The sequence below is a fragment of the Manduca sexta genome, chromosome 22 (genome assembly GCF_014839805.1).
Source record: "Manduca sexta isolate Smith_Timp_Sample1 chromosome 22, JHU_Msex_v1.0, whole genome shotgun sequence".
Lineage (NCBI taxonomy): Eukaryota > Metazoa > Arthropoda > Insecta > Lepidoptera > Sphingidae > Manduca > Manduca sexta.
In genome coordinates, this window is record NC_051136.1 from 2,205,477 (window position 1) to 2,233,332 (window position 27,856).

At 35.3% G+C, this 27,856-nt stretch overlaps 5 protein-coding genes across 8 annotated transcripts; 3 read left to right on the forward strand and 2 right to left on the reverse strand.

Moving 5' to 3' along the window:
- Positions 1–133: 133 nt before the first annotated feature.
- Positions 134–2,034, forward strand: LOC115452548 (nitric oxide synthase-interacting protein homolog). Its single transcript, XM_037441627.1, has 2 exons — positions 134–916; positions 1,493–2,034. The coding sequence occupies exons 1-2, from the start codon at positions 225–227 to the stop codon at positions 1,677–1,679; spliced, it is 879 nt and encodes a 292-aa protein (XP_037297524.1). The 5' UTR covers positions 134–224; the 3' UTR covers positions 1,680–2,034.
- Positions 2,022–6,375, reverse strand: LOC115454178. Of its 2 annotated transcripts, XM_030182916.2 has the most exons (9): positions 6,143–6,375; positions 5,674–6,071; positions 5,329–5,397; positions 5,003–5,077; positions 4,502–4,627; positions 4,131–4,284; positions 3,699–3,821; positions 3,320–3,573; positions 2,022–3,175 (listed from the first exon to the last, which is right to left on the reverse strand). In XM_030182916.2, the coding sequence occupies exons 1-9, from the start codon at positions 6,224–6,226 to the stop codon at positions 2,098–2,100; spliced, it is 2,361 nt and encodes a 786-aa protein (XP_030038776.2). In that variant the 5' UTR covers positions 6,227–6,375; the 3' UTR covers positions 2,022–2,097. The 2 variants fall into 2 exon arrangements, with proteins under 2 accessions (XP_030038776.2, XP_030038777.2); XM_030182917.2 differs by lacking the exon at positions 5,003–5,077.
- Positions 6,376–6,461: 86 nt separating this feature from the next.
- On the forward strand, positions 6,462–8,222 carry LOC115452549 (60S ribosomal protein L21-like). Of its 2 annotated transcripts, none has more exons than XM_030181107.2 (3): positions 6,462–6,660; positions 6,859–6,995; positions 7,848–8,221. In XM_030181107.2, exons 2-3 carry the CDS (start codon positions 6,867–6,869, stop codon positions 8,196–8,198), a joined length of 480 nt encoding a protein of 159 aa, XP_030036967.1. In that variant the 5' UTR covers positions 6,462–6,660; positions 6,859–6,866; the 3' UTR covers positions 8,199–8,221. The 2 variants fall into 2 exon arrangements, with proteins under 2 accessions (XP_030036967.1, XP_030036968.1); XM_030181108.2 differs by lacking the exon at positions 6,462–6,660 and adding an exon at positions 6,746–6,770 and having other exon boundaries at positions 7,848–8,222.
- A 792-nt stretch (positions 8,223–9,014) lies between these two features.
- LOC115454176 (ubiquitin carboxyl-terminal hydrolase 46) lies at positions 9,015–15,893 on the reverse strand. Its single transcript, XM_037441450.1, has 8 exons — positions 15,652–15,893; positions 15,361–15,441; positions 12,957–13,173; positions 12,426–12,506; positions 10,898–11,091; positions 10,093–10,350; positions 9,590–9,733; positions 9,015–9,338 (listed from the first exon to the last, which is right to left on the reverse strand). Exons 1-8 carry the CDS (start codon positions 15,694–15,696, stop codon positions 9,228–9,230), a joined length of 1,131 nt encoding a protein of 376 aa, XP_037297347.1. The 5' UTR covers positions 15,697–15,893; the 3' UTR covers positions 9,015–9,227.
- Positions 15,894–16,613: 720 nt separating this feature from the next.
- On the forward strand, positions 16,614–27,496 carry LOC115452142 (calumenin-B). Of its 2 annotated transcripts, none has more exons than XM_037441348.1 (7): positions 16,614–16,782; positions 16,901–17,124; positions 21,561–21,720; positions 22,503–22,629; positions 24,056–24,177; positions 24,797–24,912; positions 25,529–27,496. In XM_037441348.1, exons 2-7 carry the CDS (start codon positions 16,907–16,909, stop codon positions 25,752–25,754), a joined length of 969 nt encoding a protein of 322 aa, XP_037297245.1. In that variant the 5' UTR covers positions 16,614–16,782; positions 16,901–16,906; the 3' UTR covers positions 25,755–27,496. The 2 variants fall into 2 exon arrangements, with proteins under 2 accessions (XP_037297245.1, XP_037297244.1); XM_037441347.1 differs by having other exon boundaries at positions 16,626–16,778.
- The last annotated feature ends 360 nt before the right edge of the window (positions 27,497–27,856 follow it).

Below are 27,856 nucleotides of genomic sequence, written 5' to 3' on the forward strand. Positions count from 1 at the left end.
ACTGAATAATAATTATACTTTGTTTTTGAATATTTTAATTTGTTTAATATTAGTAATTTTATTCGATATTAGCGCACGTGGGGTCGTAACTTGTGACCGCCAACGGGAAAATAACAAGTTGTCAAAAAACTCTTGATACTTTACAGCTGTGCATAATTTATGTTGAGTTGACATACGCAGTAAATGCATAACATTACATATTTTCTGTAATTTTGTATTAAAAAATGACGCGACACGCAAGAAATTGTACAGCAGGAGCAGTATATACCTATCACGAAAAGAAAAAAGATGCTGCCGCATCTGGTTACGGTACACAGAGTGAAAGAGTAGGAAAAGATTCTGTGAAAGATTTCGATTGCTGTAGTTTAACTCTTCAGCCCTGTAGAAACCCTGTGGTTACTAAAGAAGGCTACCTCTTCGATAAAGAAGCTATACTTGAGTATATTATTAGTAAAAAGACAGAATACACACGATTGTTGAAGAAATATGAGAAGCAGTTAAAAAAAGAAGAATCTGAAAAAGCCGAGCTCGCAGCCGCTGAGAAGGAAGCAAATTTGATTAAATTCATGAATAGGGAGAAGAACATATCGTCTACAAATAGCAAGTCGTCTGGTAGTTCTGATCAAGCCGGTAGTTCAGTGTCAAACCTCGCTAATGGAAAAGACAAACAGTTACCAAGTTTCTGGGTGCCGTCCCAACTTCCCGATGCGAAAGTTACAAAAATAGAGAAACCAGACGCGACTGTGTACTGTCCTATCAGTGGCAAGCCGCTAAAAATGAAAGATTTAATAGAAATCAAGTGGACATTGGTTAACGATCCAGATGATAAGAAATCGCTGATCATAAAGGAGAACAGATACATGTGCCCGGTGACTCATGACATACTGAGCAATGCTGTGCCCTGCGCCGTTATCAGGTAACTTGCAGATTTGATATTGACCTTTACAGTTAATTGCAGATCAAAGTGTCAATATTTTAATGCAACTTATCATTTTCAACATTTCTAGTGTAGTTAATTAGTGTTAGTTTGGTCTTGATATTGGCATTGACCATAATTAATGTATTTGTAATTTTCAAGACAACATTACATGTTTCAACATTGTTCACTATTTGATGCATCATGTAATCCTAATAATAAAAAAAAAGAATGAGTAAATAAGAAATATTGTTCTTGTATGCTATAATGCTTTGAGGTTGAACAAGTATTCATATTTGAATGCCTAGAAACCTTTATTTTTCTTATATTATATAGACTTCAACATATAAAATATAATTAAATATTTTTTAAATAATTATCAATCATATTCAGTTTCTTATGTGAATGATAGACTTTAAAATAAAGTTATTTTTCGAATTTTCCAAGAATGACACTTCTACAACACCAAGAGAAAATGAATATAAAACCAAGAGAAAACCTGAAAAACAGTTTTATTTCAAAATCATATTTAGGTTGAATATTTTAATTAATGATTTAACTATTTACCATTTACAGGACTACCGGGCATGTAGTCACCATGGAGTGTGTAGAGAAGGTAATCAAGAAGGACTGGTTACATCCCCTCACAGGAGAGAAACTGAAGGAAAAGGATATCATACCCCTGCAGAGGGGAGGTACAGGATATGCACTCACCAATCAAAATCTAGAGGGGAAAAACGAAAGACCTGTGTTGCAAGCTTAACTGGTTATTAAAATATGTAAATTTAGGGAAATTATTATATTTGCCTAAGTGCAAATTTATAGTGTTAGTGGAATTGTTTTAAGAAGTTTTTGATTGCATTGAATAATTTGTGCATTTGAGGGTACACAGGATTTTAAGTACTGCTATGTATAGTGCTGACATAAGTTCTTGTTTCATGACTAGTAAGAAATAACTGAAATAATTTTTGTTAATTACTTATGGAACTTTAAATAACTTGCCTTATACACTCTCAAATCTAAGAGAATTTTTTTAATGTTAATTCTACATGTTTCATATGCATGATGTCTAAAAAGTATAAAGATTAAGAAATAATAAAATTGATTTAGTAAATAAATCTATAATTTCATTATAATAAACGTAAAATAATCTAATTAATTCCTTAATTACTAAAATTAACCTATTGTGCGTTAGGAAAAGAGAATAAGTCCAGATGGAAATCTACAGGATGAGTTCTAATCTCGGTCTCTGGATATGATAGGCATGTGTTGCCTAGAGAATCAAAGAAGTTTAACACCGAGTCTTCTTGACTTGTCATTAACCGACTGTCATTATCATTTGTTTGCATTTGTACTGAATTGTCCAAGTCTGTTTTTTCCGTATCTTTTACATGTAGTAATGCTGGTTCAATCAAATTGTTCGATTTTGTATATCCATCTTCAGACTTTTCGTTTGCTGTTATAATCCAGCCGTGTTCTATAACATTATCTTTGCATGTCATATCAATATTATTTTCTCTGAATATCTCCTGTAATGTGTCCGCACTAGTTTGATCAAAGTCTTTTGTTTGTTCCTTTTCTATATCATCAGAAGCTCCAATAATTTGTACATCATATTTCGGTAACTTCTCTGGATTAATTTGAAACTTGCGAAAGACAGTTGACGTTGGTTTTATGGGCGAAGATCGTATATCAAAATGCGTGCTGTGAAATTGAGCATGGCCTTTTGGCCGTTTGCACTGTTCCATTAAACTATCAGTCGTTTCTTGAGGTTTATTGCACTCAGTTGTATTAAGCACCACAGTTTCGTTTTGTTCCTTTGGCTGGTCTACCCCTAGTTGAGCTAGAATGTCATCACATGGGAAGACAAGCCTCATCTTCATGGAGTTTAAGTCTTCTGGAGAATCATTTTGTTGTTCTATTTGTGACATATCTAACTTAAGGAGAGAATTGTTATCAGTCTCTATTCTCATTTTCTTTGTACCCAATTTTTGTGATTTGAGTTTCTTTAATTTCCAAACTCGTTTACTGACAGTTGGCCAGTTTTCGGCTGAGCTAATCCTTGCACAGTCTTCTTCCATTACCGTCGGAAGCTCCTCACTTGGTGTCGTTATGTATATTTGTGTGGGCTCAAGTTGATTTACTTCTGAATTGACTTGGTTTACCGGAGGATTGTGTACGCAGAAGCCATCTTTATCTTTCACGCAATTAAGCGCATTCACATCTATGTCGTATTTACCTGGATCCATACCAAAAATTCTGAAAAATATTAATTAAATAAATTTCAACAAAAATGAAATGTACAGCCACAACCTCATAGTAATTACAATCTGAATCTCAACAATAAGCATGTCATGTAAAATTGGAATAAAAAACGTTAACATCAACATTCTAGCACCTTACCTCCCAACATCATCATTAATAGTACAAGGTTTGCCAGACTTTCCATCGATCTTATTCAACAAACATGGCAACAAAGACTTGAGCTTCACAATAAGTTGTTCCAACTGCTGTATGAATATCTTAGTCCTGTCTTCCTCGGAGCCACCCTTCACAATGGCTAGGAGGCAATGGAACAAGTTAGAATGGATTTTGGCTGGGATATGAGTTGGATGGTTCTCGTAATGTTTCTGTAAGCGATATAGACTGCTGAATTCCTGAAAATAATTTCCTTTGTAAGAATAAATATTTGGATATTGACTACTGAACACTTAAGTATTCAATTGATTTTTAATGAATACTGAACAATAGTAATTTTACGACATTAAAACAATCAACTTACAGTAGAGCATTGAAAACAGGTGACAATGTGATTTTTCTTTTTAGGTTTGTAGGGAGTTTCTTGTGGTACGATCAACTTCGGCAATTTGACTGTACGCCCGCTGCGAGTTACTTTCGTCTGAAACTAAAATATCAATACCAGTCTCTATATAATATGCTTTCTTCCTTTTGTTATTTACATAACTCTAATGTGGATTGAGGGAATCTATTGTTAGCAGTGAACTTAAGTATATTTTAATTAGGGGCAAATTTGAAAGTGTAGTCTGGGAGCATACAGTTTTGATTACTGGATTTATAAACACAGTTTATACAAAATTATATATCCTATTTTATCACCATTGGATGGATCACATAACTTGTCGAATTTTGTTTTTAAACAGTTATGGAGTCTTTCTTTTACAGCCTCTAACCTTATGATACAAAAAAGTCTTACTGCAGTTGGAGGACTTGGTTCCTCCTCAACATCCTGTGCAAATATCTGCCTTTTGACTGTATCCTTTTTAGTCTCTGGTTTCTTTTCCTCTTTCTTTTCTTTCAGCAACAAGTTTTTCTTTCCAACTACAGTGAGATCTCTTGGTGAAACTACCCTAAAATTATAAAGCCATAAAAATATTATTTTAGGCTATCTTCTCTATAAAGATGAGTACAATACTTTATTAGCCATTTTTTTAGGGCCAGTAAGTAATGCCTTTATAACTTACTGGTCTATCAGATAAAAAATAACTAAAACAAATCCAATTACTATAATTTAACTATCTGAATAGATTAGTGTTTCCATCTTGTCAACTGTTTTGAGTTACTTACTTATAAATGAACTTGGTGTTGGTAACAGGATCGTAAGTTGGCTCTGGTGCAATTTTTTCAGGATCACTGAATATTTTCAGAGCTTGATTCACCATTTTCATTTGTTCCTCACTTAATTTATTTAAACTGAAATTAATGACAACACTTATTAATTATTTACATACAATTAGCAATTTCTGCATATTGGCACTTAGTGAACAACACCACATACATCAAAATTAGAAAAAATAAAAATTACTTTTCTGCAAATGTCTTTTGATATTTTTATTTTAATACTTAAATAGTGACTATCGTAAGATGTCGACCTTAGGTTGACAGACTTTCATCTGATATTACACTTGACAGCGAAACTAAGTTGCATTTATTAAAATGACTCCTATATAATAATTAATATGTTATTAAAATCCTATGCTCTTGTAATCTGATATTGAAAAGTATTGATCTTTCCTTCCCATTTTGTAAGAGATATAAACTTGGCTCAATACTCCAAAAATGACTTACACATTGTTGTCAGTTAAAAGGCATATTGTCTCGAGGATAAATAATAAGTTAAAAGCCATGCATTTGAATTGAACCCTGTAGAAAATGAATTTCATTAAACTTTACTCAGAGCTTACCTGCATTGTATGAGAAATATATTATTTATGTCTTAAAAATATGTACATTTGCTGTTGTGTAGAGTTACATTTAAATTTATTGATTTCTTTTTCAATGAGGCTATCGTTGACTACTGAATGTAAGCTTCTCCAAGTTAGCACCAACCATCCTCGATAGTTGTGGCATAATTATTATGATTATATGAAAGGGAAGTGACACTGGGAGCATACCTGTGATAAGTCTCTCCTAACTTTAATAATTGCACTGAGGTCAGTTTGGCTTGGTTCTGGTTAGTTATGCTGAAAATAATAACAACCATTGATTTTGTTGTTGAAGCGTGCTTATGTGTATTAACATGGTTTCAGCTAAATTATTAATTTAAGATACATATTTTTCTAAGTACAGAAAGTGTTAACATATTTGGTAAGCCTAATCTCGGCATTCTTATTAAGTCTGCAATAGACTGGCTTAGCATATTATAAGTGCCTTATAAGAATGGATTAACATTTAAGGTAATTTTATTAATTAATTAAAATGTAGACTGATTAAAATGTTCAATAAGAAACTGTACATACTTCTCTTTGGGTTTAATCTTTGGCAAAAATCTCTCAGTAGGACGACTGCGTGGGGTAAGTGGTGGAACATCCTTCAATTTTACTATTTTCCTGTCGATATCTATTTTCGGTATCGTATTTACTGTGCTCACTATGGGGGTAGTAACGCTGGGTTTCAGAATAACATTGTTCACCACATATTGTTTATTTACATTGTCATTTTTTGGCAACAGAAAACTGGCGAGTTTCAAATTGTTTCCGACGGTTGCCGCCTCGGGTTTCTTCAGTATGCGGGGCTTCGGACTGGTGACCACCGTCGGCGCAGCCGCTTCGATGTTGCCGCTCTTTTCGTAAAAACTTTTCAGGTTATCACTGACTGGCTTCTGCTCTACATTGCCGAGAGATATAATATAATTTGCCTAAAAAACAAATTGTAATAATCATAGGCTCTTCACATAAATACAGAAATATATCAGGATAAATAATGTACCTGAGTGGGGCCAGCATTTTGTATCAAATAAACCGGAGTATATTGACTGGAATTTATAAGATTATTCTCCGGTACGGTATTCATTGTTGCTTAACATAAAATTAGTTATAATAACTCATTACAATACAGGAAAATATTAAAATTATAATATAAAAATAAATGGAAATAAAATGACACCCCCTCTGTGTTGATTGGCACTTTATTTTTTTGGTGATAAATAACTTTACGGTTTCGGATAGAAGTACCATAAACACCGCTCTCTGCAGTCTATGGCAATTATTAATCATCTTAACAAAACTTAAATCAATTCTATTTCTTGTTAATTGTTGTTTTCCTCGCGATAATATAATTGATATTTGCTACATTCTCCATCCATCTTAAAACTTTTTATTAAATTCCTCCTCCAAGATTGATATAGTGACGTTCCTTTGATTTTCGTATTATCTATGTTTTTTGTATAGACTTACATCCATAGATAAAGTTAACCTCTTTCTTGATCCGTCAAGCTTTGTAACAAGGTGAATATCGTGAAAATATTGAAAAAATATTAAAGAATTGTTTCGTAGGAACTTTATTGTTCAAAAAGTTTAACATTTTACATAAATAAGTTACATACAATATAATTTAGGTAGTTATTGTGGTTGATCGCATCAAACTTAAATTGGTCCACGTGTTTTGCACCGCTTGGAGGTAACGAAGGGTTTGTGCTGTTGCAGGCTGAAAAATGACGAACTCCAAGGGTTATCGCCGTGGTACCAGGGACCTGTTCGCCCGCAGGTTCCGCACACATGGAACTATCCCGCTCTCCACGTACATGAAAGTGTACAAAGTTGGAGACATCGTTGACATCAGGGTACGTTTCTAGAGTACCACAATTTAAATATTTTCAGGCTAATCTAAATCCCAATGAGATTTGTTATAGATGATGAAAAATAAATTAGGGCTTATGTTGGTTTTGGTTTGTTATCGTTTTGGTTTACTCGCATGTAATTTTAACCTGATTGCTCGATCAAGTGTAATAGAAATGGAACACTTCAATTTTTTTTTATTAAATATCTATAAACAGTTACTGAACAAAGTATGAATAACAAAACAATGTTGGGTGGAATGCCCTCCTTTCTTCTTTAATTCACAGAAGCTCAAAAAAATATTTTTAAAAATTGTTGAGAAATATTGGACCAGTTGCGTTTGCAACTTTTTAAAAGGCACAAATTTTTGTTAGTTGTTGAAGTTATACTCATGCTCTACAACCAAATATTTATTGATAATCCCAACTTGTGAATCTTTGAGTTTATATTTATAGAAATAATAGAGTCAAGTTTTCAAATTTCTATCAATTTTACAAATTGTGTGTAATTAGAGATTTGCTTTTCATTGGCTTCTATCATAATTCCATAATGAAATTGATGAAGAGGTCCATGTAGAGTTATCACAAGTTCCAATTTGATATGAAAAAAATATTAAGTATTTTTGTAGGTTTAAATTATGACTAGAGGACCAAGTATATTAATGAAGACAAAATGTATGTCTTAATATACATAATACTAATATAAATAAGACTTAACTTGTTAATTGTGGCATGTCATTTTTAATTACATCCTGAGAGCATCCGCTCACACTAGAGGAGCCAAGTTATAATTCTATTATTTTAGCACCATTCTTCATGACAAACATTTTAATTAATATTTTTATTAATTTATTCCAGGGTAATGGTGCAGTCCAAAAAGGTATGCCACACAAAGTGTACCACGGCAAGACTGGCCGCGTCTACAACGTCACAGCGCACGCTCTCGGCGTAATCGTGAACAAGCGTGTGCGCGGGCGCATCCTACCTAAGCGCATCAACATCCGCATTGAGCACGTCAAGCACTCCAAGTGCAGACAGGACTTCCTCAAGAGGGTGAAGGAAAACGAAAGGTTGCTGAAGGAAGCTAAGGCGGCCGGCAAAGTTGTTCACCTGAAGAGACAGCCCGCTCCCCCCAAAGCAGCGCACATCGTCAGCGGTGCGGAGAAACCGGTGCTGTTAGCGCCGATCCCGTACGAATTCGTAGCGTAAACGGAATAAAGTATTTTTAAGAATTATTGAGTTTTGATTTTGTAATGTTTCCCATAGTTTTTCCCAAAAAAATGGGCTAGTAACATTTTAGACGCAATCTGTGTGCGTCGCATATTACACACTAGGCAAGTGCCAGTGCATAGAAAACGAACGTAAATAACTATTACTAGCTGCATATTTAGACCATTATTTTTGACGTCGCCGCAATGTCGGGAATTGTTCTGCTGAGGAGGAAACTAATACTAGGCATGATTTTTTGGTGCTTCCGAAAGCAGGCGACCAAACGACTCGCCTAATAGTAATTGTTTATCGTCTTGCAATGTAAGTGAGACAAGCCATTGCCTATTCTAAAAAAAACTTTAAAGTCTACATTTGAAGGACATTTCTTGTATGTTGTATGAAATAAGTTGGTGATTGTACTAACGCGTTTCACGTGTCGCATAAACAATCGTACAGTTCAGCGACAAAACGAACTAGACAGTAGATACTTGTATATTTTAGTCTTTAGTTTGACACTCCTTTTGCGACTCATGGCAAGCGATAGTGTCTTCTATTATTACTCTTATCCTACTCCAATATACGATGGGTTTCTTATACTTATTGCATATGCAAAATAATTCCTATGTCTGCCCCCAGCTGCCTGTTTGAACTATAAATTACCTTCAACAACCCTTTCTAGGGATTTAACCCAACCACACTTTAGTAAAACTCAGAAATAAAATGCCATATGGAAATCGAAGCGAGGAACACTGTTAAAAAACTAATGAAGCGATTGGTGATATGTCTATTTAGGATATTGTCTAATGAAACACAAAATCAAAGAAAGATCACAACTTTTAATTTTGAAATGAAATATATATTTACAATTGCTCACTAGTGCCATTAATTGATCGGAATTAAATTAATTAAATAATTTCTCAATAATCATATAATGCCGTCTCAACGTTAACAGCGGCATATAATTTTAACATGATTTATCATTAAGACGTATTAAATTATATAAATAACTATAGTAAACGCACGTTAAACTTAACAACTAGCGTCTCTAGACTGGTAGAACAGTATGTATCCCGTCTCCGAGGATTTCTGCAGGTCCGACGTTAAGCCGTAGAAGTCTTCTATCGCTGATGCGTCTATTTTCTGAAATTATAGACACGTATATATCATTAAGCATGTTTTGAAGGAAATCAGTATGAATACCATATACATACTATGAAATTATATAATACTCCTGTATTGCGATTTGGTAAAATAAACAGAGGACCATACAATTTATTTTAACCTAAAAATATATTTAAAAAAAATGTTAGTACGAAATCGCGCACAATGCATCTTGCCATGCGTCACGTCTAAGGCATCTAATACAAAATATCAAAACATTGTGTACTCACATCGACCATATCATCGTCGAACAGCAGCCAGAAGCCGTGGCTCTTGACGATGCTGATGTAATGGCCGCGGTTGGGCCCCGAGCCGCAATGCACCACCACCGCCACCAGATCGTATAAACGGTCCGGGTTCACAGCGTCGTCCGACTGCCATATAATAACGTTACATAATAAATCTCACAATAAAAATTTACAGTCACTAGATGCACACATAAGTACAGTGGCAAAATATTCACTTAATGAAGAACTAAGAGACCTAATAAATACTATATTTAGGGGGCTCATCTGTCGCCTATCAATAGAAGTTAAAATCTTTAACAGTTGACAATATAGTAGCCTACATAATTGCTGCACGGCTACAACGCGGTTGCAGCCACATCGTTCAAACCTAACACCTCAAATAGATATTTCTTAATGACTGTCATTTAATTGGACGTTGAATTATAAAACTCAACCGAGGTGTAGACTTAAACACAAGACTTAAAAGCCAACCTCAGTATACTCACAGTATTAAACAACCTGAGCTCCAAAGGGAAGACAACACGATGCGACACTTTAATGTGCCTGTTGTACTGTTCCATGTACTTGAACCGTTTGAGATGCAGTGCTAGGATGAGGGGGAGTTTCTTGACGCGCATGCGCTTCTGCGCCTCCTGGTAGCTGCTGCAGTGGTCGCACTTGAACTTGTTGTCGTTGCACAACGTCTCTGTGTCGCTGAAGCACTTTAGGCAGTGGGTTATGCTCGTGTTCTGACCTACATCCACCTGGGAATAAACGTAAAATTTACTATAGATTGTGTTCAAATTAGGTGAATTTTGGTTATGTAAAATTAAACGTAACACAATAACAAAAATATACAGGAGAGATGTTGGAGAAATTAGTAAGATATTTAACCAGAAACAGAATATTCGATTTGTGGGTATTACTGGTAAGGAAAAGATGCATTTACTATGCATCATTTCCTTACCTTTTTAATTTGTGGAAAAAGAAAAAAACACGTAGTCTATTTTTATTTGTCATATGTGATCATAATAAAAAAAAAACATGTATTTTCTTTTCCTTTCCCAAACATGCAATAGTAATTTTTGGATAATTTTTCTAGTCATATCTAGCTATAAATTGTAAAAATTTTCACTCTTACCTAATTATCTTATTCTTTAAAGCAATATTTACAATAACGTGATAGGCGAAGGACTATTTATTCTTGCTTATAACGGAGACTGGGAGACCAGATTTTTTTCTACACTGAAAGTTATATGGTTGGAACATACCTGGACACCAGATTTGTTTTGCCATATATTTGAAACACACCTGCAAGTCGAAGAAGTGTTCGTCCTTGCTGCTGACGGTCTCGCAGTTGAGGCAGCGCGTCTCGCTGGTGAGCGTGCCCTGGAAGATCTCGTGCACCCACGTGGGCTCGGCGCTGTGCGGCACGCTGCCGTTGCACTGGACATTCTCGCCCGCCGCGTTCTTCTGCAGCTTCAACGTGCTCTGGTTGCGTTCAGCTGGAATTTAATGCTATTGCAATGATCCGACACGAAAGTTCAACTTATAAATCTGAGAGAATAGCCATCATAATATTAAGGCTATCCTGTATACTCATATTTAATCAGCTTACGAGTGAAGCACATTCAGTATTATTTATTTGTTATATTGGGTATTTTCTTTATACCGGCACTCAATGAACCCATTGCAGCTCATGTTAAGCGAAATGGGGTCCAGATAGAGTGTCGATTGCCGGGGCATGGTTATCCCTTCCCAGTCGACACAATCATGCTGATCTTTTTGAAACTGGATATACACAAGCTGATCCCAGAACGAGACACACGAGGGCGACTATGGAGGTATTTACAGCTTGTGTACGGTGGTCGCTAATAGCTATCCAAGCGCTTACAAATATCGTACTACCGGAAATGGGATATACATATAATATATCTCCAAAAATGACTTAATTACAATATATCAAAATTTAAATCCAGTTTATTATCTGAATAAAAAACATTTAATATTATAGTATTTTACTAATAGCATACATATTCATTTATTGTGATATAAACTTCTGGCTTTTGCGTATTATTTAAGTTTGTGGTTAAGAAGAATAACGATACGAATTCCATAACTATGTTCGGTATTTTCGGAATAACCAGGTTAGTCAGATAGTGGTCCTTCGAACCGCGTGTTTAGTCCAATTATGTTTACTTTAATTTGCCCCAAATAGTTGATTGTATACAGTATTGGAAACGTTAATCAATGTTCGAATGAGGTGTATTAATTGCATTAAAGGCGTAGCGGGTGCTGAGCCAGTCATGAGATGAGAACTTGGGGACAATCCCACTACTGAGACCAATGTTCTTATACTGAGCCACGAATATGGTTAGTATTTAGGCATTGTGAGGCGTCTTGTGACTTCTAGTACCAAAAGAACTGGAGACTTTTTTTATAGTGCTTCGGCTAAGTGACCCTGCACCTGATGGAAAGTGCAGTGGGGTTTAATGTCAACTGACAAGAGACGATTACCCCTCGACAGTCAACACAAGTATGCCGGCCTGCTGGAACCGGATAAACGCAGGCTGACCTCGGAAGGCGACGCACATACGTGGGCCACTATGTCGGGTTTTGATACCTTGTGTACGGTGGTCGCTATTCGGGCGGATATAATACATATCCTACCATCACCAAATTGTGTACATTAGTGCGTTTTCATAATTACGTGTGATTACTTTGTACATTTTAACAAATTAACATTCTTAGTTCCTGCTATCAAAGTCAACAATAAAACAAAATAAAGGAAGTTTTTTTACTACATCGTTTTCGCGTGATAACGTTGCTTGGTACTTACCTAATATAATTTCATTTATATGATTAATGAGGAAATTGAGGAATTCGTGGGCGTCCTGCTGCATATAATTATCAAACTCCTCTGAAAATAAATTACATGTGTTAAATTATTTTGATATAAAATCAAAGGTAAAAGTATTTTCACTTTTATTAAAGCTTGTGTATTTTAAGTTCCAAAGTTAAACAAAAGTATTGGTCGTTAAAGGGTGAGGTGGTTATACAACATTTGAGTAAGTCCTGGAAAAGATCACCTTCCAAGTTCAAATTCTCATAGAACCATACACTGTTCTACGAAATATGTTTTTGTATATCATTTACCATGTAGTAAAATATACATTTGTACATCATTTCAGCCGGGAATCATCCACTGCTGGACATAGGCCTCCCCCATTGAGCGCCGGTTCTGGGCCGCCCTCATCCATCGGACTCCGGCGACCCTCACCAGATCGTCAGTCCATCTCGTGGGGGGCCTGCCTACACTGTGTCTTCCCGACATACCTTTGTACAAATCAGTTGAATTCATCAAAATTACCTTTCTCCTTCCTCAATCGGGCGATAAACTTTTTAGGCGCTATAGATCCAACTTTCTTCTTTTGCGTCGCTATACTATAAAATAAATCTGCAAGGCATGTTAACAAAGTCTCCTTGGTTCTCTTATTCTTAGCTTTGTACTCTAGAACTTTCTCTCGGAATGGCCGGCAGAAATATAAAGCTTGCAACACTGAGTTGCTATAACAAGTGTTGCCAAACTGAAAACAAAGAATCACTTGAATTATTGTTCTTGAGTGCCTCTGTGGTCTGGAGTGGAAGGTGTGGAATTAGTTAAATCATGTAGTTAATTTCCATGTTGGTTTGAAAACATGGAAATGGACACTATGATGTTAAGCTTGGTCCATACAACTTGAGAATTGCAAATATGTTCAGTGACTATTTTCTATTTCAACATGGTCACTTTTTCAGGAATGCACTTGTTACAATAAATTCCTACCTGTATAGATTAGAATTCATAAAATGTGTTGCGTTTGTCTGTTTAGATAACATTTTGTTTAACACATTTTTATTACAAATATCCTATATAGCAATAATGATTAAACAATAAATTGACATTGATATCTCCCTATTTTGCTCATACGTCATATTATCATTTTACAGACGTAAGTATTGCATACTCGCCGCGCCTCGTCTAAAACCCTCCTAATCTCAATCTTTTGTTGGTGCAGACAAATGAATATTTCGTAATCTCAATGATAAGTTCCTATCATGTGTCAGAAATTTTAGACATTATCAATGATTTAAATTGTCCTGTTGGCAAGCATGACTATATGAAACAAAGCCTATTATTTACGCACAATGATTTACACACACGCCTTTTTCTCCCCAAGGGTTGGCAGAGGCGCAACGGAGCATGCACCCACTTTTCGCCTTGCATATTCCATGTTATGATGTGATAGGGGGTAAGCTTACCCCAACATTGGGCACGATTTCAGACTGATATAAGTAAAAAGAACCCAATACCACCTTGCTCAACCCAGGGATCGAACCTCAAATCTCAGCACTGGAGTGTTACGGTAATACAATTATGCAACTGAGCAGAAGATTAAACAATATTTAAAATTTATTAGAAATTATTTTTAAGTTAGAAATAAGGTCCAACACTTAATTTGATAATTGAATATTATTAATTATAATGTGTAATAAATTCAATAATCATTTGAATTACCAAAATATATTTTGTTGACTGAAAATGTAGTACTCAAGTGTATGACATCAACACAGGTAATATGGTAGTACTATTAGGAACAGAATAAGACTTTCTCAAATCTATTTTGTAAACTTGCAACTGATTGTAAGGTGTTTCATATTAACTTAGTTTAAGGTGGTAGCTCAAGGTCCATTTTCATACATTTTGTTTCGGCTTTAATCTGGGTAACTAAACAAGTATTGGCAAGTAAAGAATTTAAATTCACGTCTAGTTGGTGATACTTGTTTAGTTACCCAGATTAAAGCCGAAACAAAATGTATGAAAATGGACCTTGAGGTATCGCCTTAAGATTTTTCAAGTAGAAATAATAGTTTTGATGTACAATGACTGTTTATCATTCCAGTTATGACAATTACATAATGTGATGTGTGATCATTGAAGAATTCCACCAAAATGATGGCTAAAGAGTATACACATAGGGTCTAAAGGGTAAACAGATAATAATTTAAGATTTTGTAGCTTTGTAACAACAAAAAAAAAAATACACAGCATAAAAAACATGTGACACATACAATTATGTGTGTTGTTAAAAAATAGATTATATATGAAAGAAAGAAATAACACAGTGTTATTACAGAATACAATCTTAGGAATATAATAACACCTGTATTGGACATATTAATAAATTATAGTAATACCATGTATTATTAACTATGACATAACATTTGCTAAAATTACTGGTGCCAAACAAAACTTATCTATAGGTCAGGATATTTGGATAAAAATAACATGTTTCTGGGGTATTTTAATTTTTAATGGATCAATACAAAAGTTCTTTTAAAATATTCTGGATGCCACAAAAATTACAATGAATTTGAGATACAATTGGAGTTCTAGTTCAAAAGATTCAACTTAATAACTAAAAATACAAGTGAATGCTGTATTAAAGAAGTATCAGATATTAGAACAGAAATTGTAGATTACAGCTTACATTTTACAAGTTGATCTAGTATGAAATAGTCCTACTTTATTTGAAGATAATATATCATACAAATGCTTAACATAACAATTACTTCAGTTATAACTATTCAAAAGATTAATGTCGAAGTATAATGCAAGAATATTTATTTATTTTATTTTAATAATGTAATCTAAAATTATTTTCTGTTTATAACAAACGAGATTTATTAAAAGTGGGTGGATACTAAGGTTAAGTCTAACATGAAATACTTACATTAACTAAACCAAAATAATGTTCATTAGGCGGGAACTGCTCTGACCCGATATCTCTTTCCAACTGCGATATATTTGCGCCCTGGAATAAATAATAACGGAAAAACTCGAAAAAACGTACATAGAACGCTATTTTGTTTACTGTTGCATTACTACACGTTACATTTGTATTACCGAACTGTATCATGTAATACATGAAAAAATCATCAAGAGAACGTTGCAAGTTACACTCGATGCACTCATTACCTATAATTAGTGCCGAACACGAAAGTAAACCATGCATTTCGCTCACCATTCTCTGTTGGAAATTAAGGCCGAGATCCTGACATATTGACATTTGCAATCTTGTTTTAAAGACTTATGTACAGAATATGTAGCTCTTGAATGCAAATAACACCAAATCACAAGGTAGCGGCCCGTATTTCTAGAAACATAATTGGAATTTCTTTTCGGAAACGAGCAAAATAAGCACAACCGCGATTCACAGACTAGAGAACGATGTCACTGGTAAAGTGACAGTTGTGACAGACTGACATAATCTACTTGTCTATGCGTCGTAGACTATGATCAAAGAGAATTATATAATGTATAGAAAATTATGACTATGAAAAAATATTACGAGCTAATTCATATATTTTTTATTTTTCGCAATATTGCTCAGTAAAGTGATATTATTATTTTTAATAGTAGAACTTATTTATGCAGCTATCCTAGAAAGAAAGAAAGCTCAAAAAGTAATATATAATAATATAAAAATAATTATCTTATGTAAATACTTGAAAAGCAGTAACATGGATATTAAAATAATATATAATTCAATTTTAATGAGATATAACGGTACAATTATATTTTATCAAGGAGTTTATAAAATACCATCTACATAATTCCCTGAAAATACTTATACGGCTGGACTCAGCAGCCACAAGAAGATAAAACTATTTATTTTATTGTAAATAATCAAAAGATTTTGTTAAGACTAGACCAAAGAGAATTATAATATATATGGAAATAGTGACATAGACTCTGTCTAGAGCCACGGCCTCTTCTCCTAATTAATTTAATAATTTTAAAAATCCCTTTAGACGTTTCCAATGCTTCAATTATCCATTTTTTAGGTTTTTTGTCGCTAAAGTAATAATAATTATATTTAAAATTCACTTGCAATTTTCCATTCAAATGACACTTCCTATATTTTACAAATAATGTATATATCGTATAAATACGACTGAATACCTATAATAATTTATTATGGAAAGTATTATTTTAGTATTGGCAACATTGGCACATCGCAGCATCTTCCAGAAATCAAAATCCAGAGCTCCCGCGTTTCAGAGTATTTCCGTTCCCGATATTTATCTAATCGGGGAACCAGGAAGTTTACGTGGTATTGTTGACGTGGCGGTTTTCAGCTGGTTCACTGAAAGTACATATATTTTTTACCACTTCTTGTAGGCCGGCTTTTTTTATAACTTTACAATTAAGTTTTAATATTAAAGTAGTGTCATCGTTCAGGAATATTTGAGCAAGTTTTGATATTACAGGTCAAAATGCTGCGATCGTTGTTCGTTGCTTTGGCCGTGTCGGCGGTATTTGCCGGCGTCCCAACTCCTGAGGAGACGAAGCGTATGATGGGACATCTCTCAGACGCCGAACATTTTAAGAACGAGCATCACAATAAGCAGTATGACCATGACGCTTTCTTGGGCGAAGACCAGGCAAAGGCATTTGATCAGCTGCCGCCGGAAGAATCTAAAAGGAGACTGGGGTAAGTGATCATTAAATAATATGTTTTAATTTATGTAAGCTAAGGAAATGTTTTCAATATGACACCAATTCCGTTTTGGTATCGTATTTCACTGAGATAATGAAACATGTGCGGTTTATATATCACGTTACCAATACAATTTTATTTTATGATACAAGACTTTAATGATGTTTTTATCTGATAAATGAACAGGCCATGTGTAATGCCTGCCCTAAACAATAAATTATAAAATTAAAAACATCAATTTTCCAATACAGATTCTGTTTATTATACTTTTTTGTGTGAAATAAAGGAAATCATTTTCATTTTATTTTTGTGAAAAAAAATAGAAATAAAATAAAATTGTATAGATGATTTGAGGTGTTGAATTTGTTGTTACTTCTTCATTCAGGGCATATTCTGTAACCCCTTCCTCGTCATCTCCATTTTAAGGAATATTTCAATGTATAAACATTTTAAACCCATTTTAAAGTTTAAGGTGTTTAAGTATAGAGTTCACCGCCATTATCAGTAGTTATTGGGCCAAACAAACATGCTTGTTTCACAAGATTATCTCCTTTTCAAACCCACACAAATATGTAGGCGAGATAAACTGCAAGTCAAACAGATATTGTACACATCCTGCATACTATAGTTGCATGTAGATGAAAGCTGTGATAATGTATTTAAGGTTTTTATGAGTTCTCAACGAAAATTTAAACACGCTTTTGCCTCTTGGTGTTTGTTTATTATATTGGTCATTATTTATCATAAATTGACACCTATGGGAAAATTATTGATTTTGTAATAATACTCTTATGGAAAGTCTTTTTTATCTTGCCACAGGGGGGTCAGTCTTCACATTTCTCTTCCACTTTGCCACTTAATAGGTTCAACAATACAAACCCATTAAAGTGCACTTTGTAATGTGCATTGAATAAATTGAAAAGCAGACCTACTGTATAGTACAGCGATTGTGTCAGAGGCCAATTCCTTTGTATGCATTAAACAAATTTATTGGATCATTCATCCATTCCAATATCCAATACAATAGAATAACAGACGTTTTTATGGTATGATAGCAAACATGGTTGTTTTAGCATGTTTGGCTGGGTGACCGTAAAAACTAAGTTAAATTCTTTTTGTAACATGATAGAAAAGTGAGTTGCGCCGATTCCACAATATACTGTGATAAAGGTAGTTACAAGGTTTAGAAGTTTACTGTTATATACAAATTATTCATAATTGGACCATGTTATCCAGAGATGAACCAACCCACAGACTGGTTAAAATTAAAGTATGATTGAATATGCAATTTCGAAAAGGGCACATCTCATAAATATAATATCTAGATCTATATCAAGAAATATATACATAATAAAAAATAACAATAAAATTTATGTAATTTAAATGAATCCAAAAATATTTTTTTTTTACACTGCTTTAAAAGATTTCCATTTCCTGAACTTTTTACAATTTCGGACATGTGCCCTTTTTGGAATTGCATATACAATATAAAATATCAAAATTGTTTCTTATGGTAGCAATAACATATTTTATGAACTATAAATTAAATTGCTAGAATAATACGAGTCTGATGTGTGCAACAATACATTTTAAAATTCCATTTATCACCACATTTTAACCAGTTGTGGTTTGGATTCTGTTGAACATGATCCAATTGAGCTCTATAATGTCCGAGAAAACATACAGTTCATTCATCAATCGATTCAGACAACTTTATTTCAATAAAATTCGTATCAAAAGTTCAGCGGCCCGTTTATCAGCGCTCGCGGATTAATGCGCGAGCGAAACTTCTCGAATGTTGTGACATGACGTGTCTGTGGTTGTTATCCGAACTATTGTAATCGGGGTCGCGGATATCTGCATAAGTTATATTTTTATACTTGCGCATGTGTGAAGGATGTGATATATGACGTCATCTTCGTGTCTAGACATGAGCAAATTAGGTTTTGATCTCGGTTATAGAATTTATACATTACTAATTTTTTTTAGTTTCGGCGATCATTTTTTGCATTTTTTTATTTGTAAGTTTGTCTACTACTGTCGCTTATTTTAAGCCATTTTGTTGCCATGTAAAGTTATTTGTAGCAACCTGAAACCCTCTGATGTTTGTAACAGCTGTTAGTTTACTCCTCTGGATCAATGAAAATGATTTATGAGTCATAATAGCAAAAACAGTGTAGTGTAAGCCGTGAAGTAAGAGATGTGGACGCAATAGTAGTTTCTATTTCGTGGCCTAGTTTGCTATGATATGGCAATTATTGTGATAGTCTTCTACAGTATAAATCAGTCCAGATGGTAAAGTAGCTTGTAAACATAATCTATAGAAATAACAGTCAGTTATGTAGGTCGCTTTCGTTTATTTCGGTAGTTATTCTCTTTTGACTTGGTCAGAAGCTTCGTGAGAGACTGTAGATTAATTGATACTTGTAGAACTTTCAGTAAACAAATGTAGATAAAGCGATAGCCACGCACATACTTCCAATTCCATACAACATAGTAATGTCTTTATGTTTTTATTATCTCATGCATATTCAGGTCTTGTATGCCTAGGATATAAAGTATTTTTATATATATAAGTACATTTTCCCCGTTTTTACAACATTTTTCGTGGATGCTTCGCTCCTATTGGTTATAGCGTGGTGTTATACAGCCTATAGTCTTCCTCGATAAATTGGCTGTACTAAAATAATTATTTCAATATGAAGCAGTAGTTCCTGAGATAGCGCGTTCAAACAAACAAACTCTTCAGTTTTATATATTAGTGTAGATTATCTAAAAGAGACTAGACGTGACTTGACGCAAATACTTGTGGCCCAAAAGAATATTTGTATCACTTTGTATTTTGGGACGGTTTCGCAAGCACCACCCGTAATTGACTTATCCCCTGCTAATATAAAGAACATTAAAATATTTATGAATAGTTGTTATTCCCACACAGTGTTCACTTTTATGATTTCCGTTGTACACGTTAAAAAATAAGTTCGCTCGTGTTTTCTACTCATATTATTTACGAGTTTTTTTTTACGATTGCATGACAAGACGAGGAAGTCGGTCCGCGACAGAAACATATGCCTCAGTGGCGAAGGGTTTATATAATCCATTCCAGCCGGCTTCCCTTTATCTACATAAATTACACATCTATCCCTATTCTACAATAGGGAACCGTCCTGTGTTTGATTTTGTACATTATTCTATATGTAATGGTTAATAATACGAAAAAGAAACCCTCCTGCGAAAACTGCATTAAAATTGGTTAAAAAATGAGACAGTAATTCATATTTCCAATATTACTATGTGCCGAAGTGGGCGCGAAGTGGGGATACCGATTCATCTCTTTCTTTCGCACGCTTGCTTCGTAATGCCCGATGACGTCACACGTGGGTATTGCGCCTCTTTTCTGTTTCTTGTTACTTACCCCTTCTACCGAAATTGAAAGACTTATAACTTGTTGATTTTTTACCGGCATTAAATAATTCTTTTTGTGTTGTAATTTATATAATGTAAATATTTAATAATAAAGAACAAAAATGAGTCCGGTCCCCTATTTCTGTAAAATCTAATTATCATTGGAACGATTTGTAGACTGTATTTACGCATATTAGTACTTATATGTTGTGTCGGGTTCCCCTTAGGAAAATTTAATCTATCGCCACTGATATGTATTGCAATAAAACTAGACATAACGATGAATAAGACGTGCTACTCACTACCTTGTAGTCAACATTTAGCCTAATGTCCCTTAATGCTGTCAATTAGCAATGCGTTGTGTATGCTCTAATGTGTTTAGGTTCAAAATGCATTGTATCTAATGTAATTACCAATCATTATGGGACTTTACATCTATGTCTCCACGCTAGTGTAGTTGTAGTATGATACGACTGCAGTGCTTAGGTCTCGGGTTCGATCCCCGGATCAGGCAGTAATATTGGGCTTTGCTACTCAGTATCAGTGTGGATTCTGGTATTTGTGCTCAATATGGAGCTCACCCCTTTTCACATTACGGTACGGAGCACATATGGCGGAAAGTAGGTTCACCAGATGCGCATCTGCTTGCACCTTTAGGGATAAAAGCCGTGATATGTGTGTGTCTTCAATATGTATTCACGCAATTTATAATTTAACGTTCGGATGGTGTTACTATTCTTTATAGGCGGTCGTATCGCTTCCCTGTAACGGAGCGAATGGATGATCTTTTACATGTCTAAATAAAGGCTAGCTCCATTATTGTTTTTTTTACACCATCCTAACTGTCTTTTTAATTAAATTCGTTGCGGTTTAAGACTTATTAGTTCTCCCAGAGACTCGACGAGCTTCACCGCGTAATGTCTTACATTGTGTGTCATTGCTGACCCTGCTTCAAGAGTTGCAGTGGTGTGAGGACGGGATAGTTTACTTGATAGTTTAAAACCAATTTAAAATCTCTAATCCAGGATAATAGCGGACAAGATAGATTCAGATAAGGACGGTTTCGTGACCCTCGTGGAGCTGAAAGACTGGATCCGGTATACGCAGAAGCGGTACACGGAGGAGGATACAGAGAGGCACTGGCGCCAGCACAACCCTGACAACAGCGAGAAGCTCGCTTGGGAGGTGAGTGGCAACCCTTGTTGGCGTAGGGATGGGTGAAAATCACGTATGGTGGAATTACAGGTTGATGTAAATGGATGATGATTTGCTCGGATATATTTTATATTCGCGATAGAGCGACCACCATACACAAGGTTTTAAAATCCGCCATAATGGCCCACGAAAGTGTGCGCGTTCCGGAATCAGCGTGTGTATATCCGATTGTAACAGGCCGGCATAATAGTTTCGACTGTCGACCCCACTCCAATTACCGCCAATTGCAGTGGGTTCACTGTCATGCGCGTATAAAAAATGATTAGCTACAGCAAAAATGTTATAGACTGCAAAAAAATATATACTGGAACTGTTGAGGCAAAGACGACTACTGAAGGACCGAAATTTGTCTTTTTTGATAAAATATTATATTTCTAGAACATAAATATAAAGAGGAAATTTTATTGCCGCATAAATTGAGTAAATACACAAAATCATCGTCAAAGGTTAAGCTAAACACTGCCGTATAATTTGATATAGGGCATGTTCATAAAATGAGGGTGTTAAGTCAGGCAAATTTTACGTTCGGTGTAAAATTCTTTGAAGGGCCTTTTGGCCTTTGCCTTTACTCAATAAGATTATAAATCTTAAATTTTTACTGCATATTGTTAATGTTTTATGTGACCTACTATAATATTTTAGTTAAGGAAGATAAGATAATCTGGTTAAAGTTCTGAGTTGCATATATCTTGTCTTGCGAGATAATTTAGTTAACAAAACGAATTACAATCAAGTAATTCTTTTTTGTATAGGATTACAAGAAGAACGTGTACGGCTTCATGGACGAGATGAGCGAGAAAGAGAAGAATACGCCCAACAGCGAAGGATTCGCGTACGCCAGCCTGCTGAAGAGGGACCGCAGGAGGTGGCACTATGCTGGTAAGTGGACTAGAAGTAGAGTTGGCAAACGAGCAAGTTATTCACCTTATAATAAGGTTTCTTGAAGGCTATGGTTTTCTTTTTATGAAGGAGAGCAAGTGTCATTGATGTTAGCAAGTTAGTCACCTTTTAGTAAGGTTTCTTGATAGTTTTCATTTTATGAAGAAGAGCAAGTTTAATGTTAATTGACCACATAAGTTGACGATTAGAGATGTAGAGGGATGATTAGTGATTAACTGTTTTGAGTGTGAACGTAATAGTAAAATGAGAGGTGTTAATCAACAAAGACAAACTGCTGACCTTTTTTAATAGAAAGCGATACCATAACAATTATTATAGTGTCGTATGTTACGTGTATTGATACCATTGGCGTTCGTAATCTATATTTTTACTAACTTGCTCGTAGCTTCGTTCGCTTGTAGGAGCTTTTAAAAGATAAAACTCTTACTAAATATTTTCCTGGGATAATAAATAGCTTTACCAAGGTCTCAAACTATTGCTATACAAAATTTCATTGGACGGGTAGTTTTTGAGTTTACCGCGTTCAAACACGCGTCTGCGTGTTTGAACGCGGTATGATGTATAGTAAGGATAGCATTGAATGACGAGACGAGCACGTCGCTCGCCTGATGGTAAGCGTCCTGACTAATTCAAACAATAGCAGCACGCTAGATATTCTAAATTTATGCTTTATTGCTTTTTATGGTAGACCAGGATTAACATTCGAAAAATTATTGAATGCCTCAGTGGCTGAGTTCTAATGCGTACACGGTACGAGTACGATAATGACGCTGAGGTCGTGGGTTCGAATCCCGGGTTGGGCCGAAAATAATTGTCTGGGTTTATCCATCTTAGAAATTATTCAGCTCAGGAAGTTGGCGATGTGATACCTCCGCGCTTCGGAAAGCACGTAAGGCCGTTGGTCCTGCGCCTGATCTCTCTCCGGTCATGTCGGATTGCCGTCTCGCCGGAATATGAGAGTGAAGGAACAGAGAATGCCCCTGTGTATGGCGCACACACTTGTGCACTATAATAACTTCTCTATACCTGGCTGATCTCCGTTGAGATTAGCCGCCGCGGCCGAAATTTGGCTAGAGGAATTCATTCATTAACATTCGCCTACGAACACAATTTTGCGCAGTAACATTGTACAAATTTTCATAGATATACAAGTAGCATTAAACTGCTCAGTGCAAACATTTATTCGTTAATGTTTGCCTAGACATTTGCGTTAAGTAAATTTAAATTTTGCACCTTGGAATGTGTGATGTAACAACGATAAACTGGTTAAAAAACAGTCCAAAGTTAGATATATGCGCGTGAATATATTTATAGATTTTGGAGCTTGTTCCCGTTCCACTATGAGGTATATTTGAACCCACATTTTTGAAGCAACTTGTACAGTCTTTGTTAATTTTATCTACAGATGCGGACCAAGACGGGTCCCTGAACAGGACCGAGTTTGCGGCGTTCCTGCATCCCGAAGAGAACCCGACCATGAGGGACGTTGTCGTGCTGGAGACTTTGGAGGACATCGACAAAGACAAGGTGCTTGATCATGAATGATTTTTTTACAATAAGTAAGCCACTCGCTGGTGGTAAGGGTCAAGACTGCTCACAATGACAAAGATAAACAACTAAGTTAGATACTAGAGTACTCTTAAATTTGAATTACTAGCTTTTTGCTTGAGGCTTCGCCTGCGTGAAGGAGTTTTCTGGGATACATTTTTTTTCCGACTTGCTTGATATGTATCGTTATGACAAATTACATAAAATCATCATAAATTGTAGCTTATGTGTTATTCTGGTGTATAACCAATATTACTGTAAAGTTTCATCTAAATCCGTTCAGTAGTTTTTTCGTGAAAGAGGAACAAACATACATACATACATCCATCCTTACAAATTTTCGCATTTATAATATTAGTAGGATAAATCACCGCTTATATTCTCTGGTGTATGTCTGATAATCTGTACAGCCCCATATACACGTTTTGGCTCTTGCACTAGGGCCAGAGCAGGATGTGAGTGCTGCCATAATCTTCATACCGAACACGGACTGCTTCCACATAAGATACACTAATGTACTACATACCTATTTGTAAATATGTTAAAAAATAGTTTCCGTTTTAGAAATATTATTTCATTGTAACGATTTATTTTGCAGGACGGTAAAGTGTCCCTCGAGGAGTACATCGGTGACATGTACAAGCCGGAGGATGGAGAGGACGACGAGGAACCTGACTGGGTCAAACAGGAGAGGGAACAGTTCACAGGATACAGGTGGATAGTTTAACTCTTGGTCTCTCGTGGCTCGCCGGCGAGCCAAGACAGCTACATGACATTTGCGTGTGTCACGGGATTATAACCTTATATACTACATAATAAGGTTATTTTTCCGTCACACGCGTAGCTGTCAATGTTTGGCGGCAAACATTCAGCTACCTGTACATATTTGAAAATAAAATTTTGACAAGTCATGACGGGTTAATACTCGAGTTTAGTAAGTGGAATGTAAGGAACGCTTACGGTGTATTTAGACGCACTGACTACCCATTTCATTGATAGGCATATTCTTAGTTTTTAGATTATACATTTAGGGAACAAAGCGCAGGCATAGAGAGCTAGAACATAGCATTTAGTGCGAGTTTAAATATACCATCAATATTATGCGTCAAAATATATTATCTGCACAGGCTGAAGCCTCTAATCTGACTAGAATTAGGCCAGCCGTCATATATTTCGACTGTACAGTACTTAACAAAATGAAGCATGAATCTGAGTGTAACATTTGTCAGATGAAGGAAGCATTGCTCATCACATGAGACGGTATTCTGCTAGGCTAGCCGTGAGTGTGTACTGCCCTTCAAGAGTACCACAGCTAATTTTGTCATTCCAGAGACACAAACAAGGACGGCTTCATGGACGAACACGAAGTGAAAGACTGGATCGCGCCGCCCGAATTCGACCACGCGGAAGCCGAAGCGCGCCACTTGGTGTTCGAAGCCGACGCTGATGCTGACGAGAAGCTCACCAAGGCGGAGATCCTGGAGAAATACGACCTGTTTGTGGGTTCCCAGGCTACAGACTTTGGGGAAGCTCTGTCCCGCCATGATGAATTTTAGAGGGTAGTTCGATATTGTGGGTGTTGTTTTTAGGAGGGAAGTGTAATCGAGTGAGGGATTTCAATTTGTAAGGAAATTAAGTGAACTGATCTTTTACTACAGCAGATTGAAAATGGCGTTTGTTGGAGCAACTTTTTACCCCTTTTTTACAACAAAAAAAAAACAGTCTTATAGAGGGCCAGTGAACGGAATATTTTCCGTATTATAGATTTCTTAATTCAAACAACATCCACAATTTTGTATGAATGCTGTATGGATATTGTGATAGAGATGGGGAATGGCAACTGAATCAATGTAAGCGAGCAATATATTTTTATATCTAACGTTAAAGATTCTTTCCAATTAGATATTTCGCCATATTAGTAGAATCTCTTCGAAAAATGAAATAAGATTATAAAAAAGAAATAAGTTTCTATCTTATTTCGATAAACGTCTTAGATTTTAAGATATTTATGCTCGTTTTCATCAACCTTTGCTTATCCTTCCGATTATCGATTATCCGATCTTCCGATTATCGATTCCTAACGTTTAAGACCGACATAGGTATGTTGCAGCGTAATTTCGCTTTGATGTCTAGAAAGAGAAAGAAACAGAAAACCATTGGCCACTGGTTGAGTGGTAAACTTTAATAAATTGAAGTACTTATAAGGTAGGGAAAAAAATAAAATAAATAAAATTTTATAGTCAAGTGGGTACCTAGAGATGTAAGTATTCAGATACAGGCCCAGTCGTCTTCTGCTTGCCGATTATCCCGGCCCAGGTGCCAGGGTCTGCCTTCCTACTGCGATCCTTCCATTTCGCCCAGTCTTTTGCATCTTGTTCAGTGACTAAGATACTCATCCAGTGTGGGTGGTATATGTCTCTCCACAATAGTGCCAATAGGAGCCAGACAGCATATGCCAAAAGGCTTGTAGCTGATTTTCCTCTAGACCCTCAGAGAAACGTCAGCCAAAAAACACATACACGGAAGTGCGTGCGCACACCTGTCTGTCTTCCTCTGAGTTTAGCCGTATGCTGAGGTTAAGCGAAGGTTGATGAAATTGAACTAGTTTCTAATAACTTTAGACCAAAGCTACGTTCCATTTTACGTAATAATATTTCCATTAACTCAGTGATCTTATTTGAATCTTTATATTTTTTATAAATGTCAGTATGTATGCATTTAATAATTTTATTTTAAAATTATCTTTAAGTACTTATTAAATATTTACTGTTAAGTGTACAAGGCAATAATGCCGCGCGACATTGTGCAACGTTTAACACATTGAACAAGAACATCAAGATAGAACAAGAATTGCTGTTGAGCGTCTAGTGTTGCGCGTCAAATATTGTCTGTTGTTAATAACATAAATAAGTGATGTTAGAACGCGTGTACATTATAGACGATTTATTATTGAAGTGATTTTCATTCACTTAAATCTCGAATATAAAGCCGTTTTTTGTCTGTAAAATGAGCGAATTGCTAGCTAAATATCATATTCATACAATCGATGATTTGTGAGATTACAATATAAAGAGCCACAATACGAGATTGGCTACAACGTATGTATTTTAAATGAAGCGTCATTGCTCTTAATGTCATATTATGTTCATTATTATATGACCCATGTATGTATTCTCGGCCTAACATTAAAGCAATATTGTAACATGAAATCCAAACTAGCATTTTATTTTATACCTCTTCAGTACAATATTATGTACACAGTATAATAGCTTTATTTACAATAAATAATATTTTGTAATCTGTTGTTTAATTTACCATAGAGTTTTGTGAGCGATCTGTCTAGCTGTTATTTCTGGCGCCAATTTGTATCTTCTGCTACTTCCACATAAGCAGTGTAATATAAAAAAAATCGGTTAACATTTTATTACGAAATAGAGTAGAGCGCTGTTTTCCCAAAATGTGAGTTCAGGAAATCGGTTTATCTGGAACTGTATATATAATTTTATGTATGTATTAATTTCCCAATAAAAAAATTACATGTTTAATACGAATGTAGTTTATCAGAGGGGTAAGTAGGAAAATAAGTACAGATAGCTTAAGGAATGAAACACGTTGAATCAATATTTTACGTGCAGTATATTTATAAAGTTAACGTATA

What these genes read in the sequence shown, in the direction of transcription:
- LOC115452548 (XM_037441627.1), top strand. Translation starts at nt 225, where the DNA reads ATGACGCGACACGCAAGAAATTGTACAGCAGGAGCAGTATATACCTAT. An exon ending in GTGCCCTGCGCCGTTATCAG is followed by an intron (nt 917 to 1,492) that starts GTAACTTGCAGA and finishes TACCATTTACAG; the next exon opens with GACTACCGGGCATGTAGTCA.
- LOC115454178 (XM_030182916.2), bottom strand. Translation starts at nt 6,226, where the DNA reads ATGAATACCGTACCGGAGAATAATCTTATAAATTCCAGTCAATATACT. An exon ending in AACACCAAGTTCATTTATAA is followed by an intron (nt 4,285 to 4,501) that starts GTAAGTAACTCA and finishes TTATAATTTTAG; the next exon opens with GGTAGTTTCACCAAGAGATC. An exon ending in CCTGTTTTCAATGCTCTACT is followed by an intron (nt 3,574 to 3,698) that starts GTAAGTTGATTG and finishes AATTATTTTCAG; the next exon opens with GAATTCAGCAGTCTATATCG.
- LOC115452549 (XM_030181107.2), top strand. Translation starts at nt 6,867, where the DNA reads ATGACGAACTCCAAGGGTTATCGCCGTGGTACCAGGGACCTGTTCGCC. An exon ending in GAGACATCGTTGACATCAGG is followed by an intron (nt 6,996 to 7,847) that starts GTACGTTTCTAG and finishes AATTTATTCCAG; the next exon opens with GGTAATGGTGCAGTCCAAAA.
- LOC115454176 (XM_037441450.1), bottom strand. Translation starts at nt 15,696, where the DNA reads ATGTCAATATGTCAGGATCTCGGCCTTAATTTCCAACAGAGAATG. An exon ending in TTAATTTCCAACAGAGAATG is followed by an intron (nt 15,442 to 15,651) that starts GTGAGCGAAATG and finishes TATTTATTCCAG; the next exon opens with GGCGCAAATATATCGCAGTT. An exon ending in TATAAATGAAATTATATTAG is followed by an intron (nt 11,092 to 12,425) that starts GTAAGTACCAAG and finishes ATTAAATTCCAG; the next exon opens with CTGAACGCAACCAGAGCACG.
- LOC115452142 (XM_037441348.1), top strand. Translation starts at nt 16,907, where the DNA reads ATGCTGCGATCGTTGTTCGTTGCTTTGGCCGTGTCGGCGGTATTTGCC. An exon ending in GAATCTAAAAGGAGACTGGG is followed by an intron (nt 17,125 to 21,560) that starts GTAAGTGATCAT and finishes TCTCTAATCCAG; the next exon opens with GATAATAGCGGACAAGATAG. An exon ending in GAACAGTTCACAGGATACAG is followed by an intron (nt 24,913 to 25,528) that starts GTGGATAGTTTA and finishes TTGTCATTCCAG; the next exon opens with AGACACAAACAAGGACGGCT.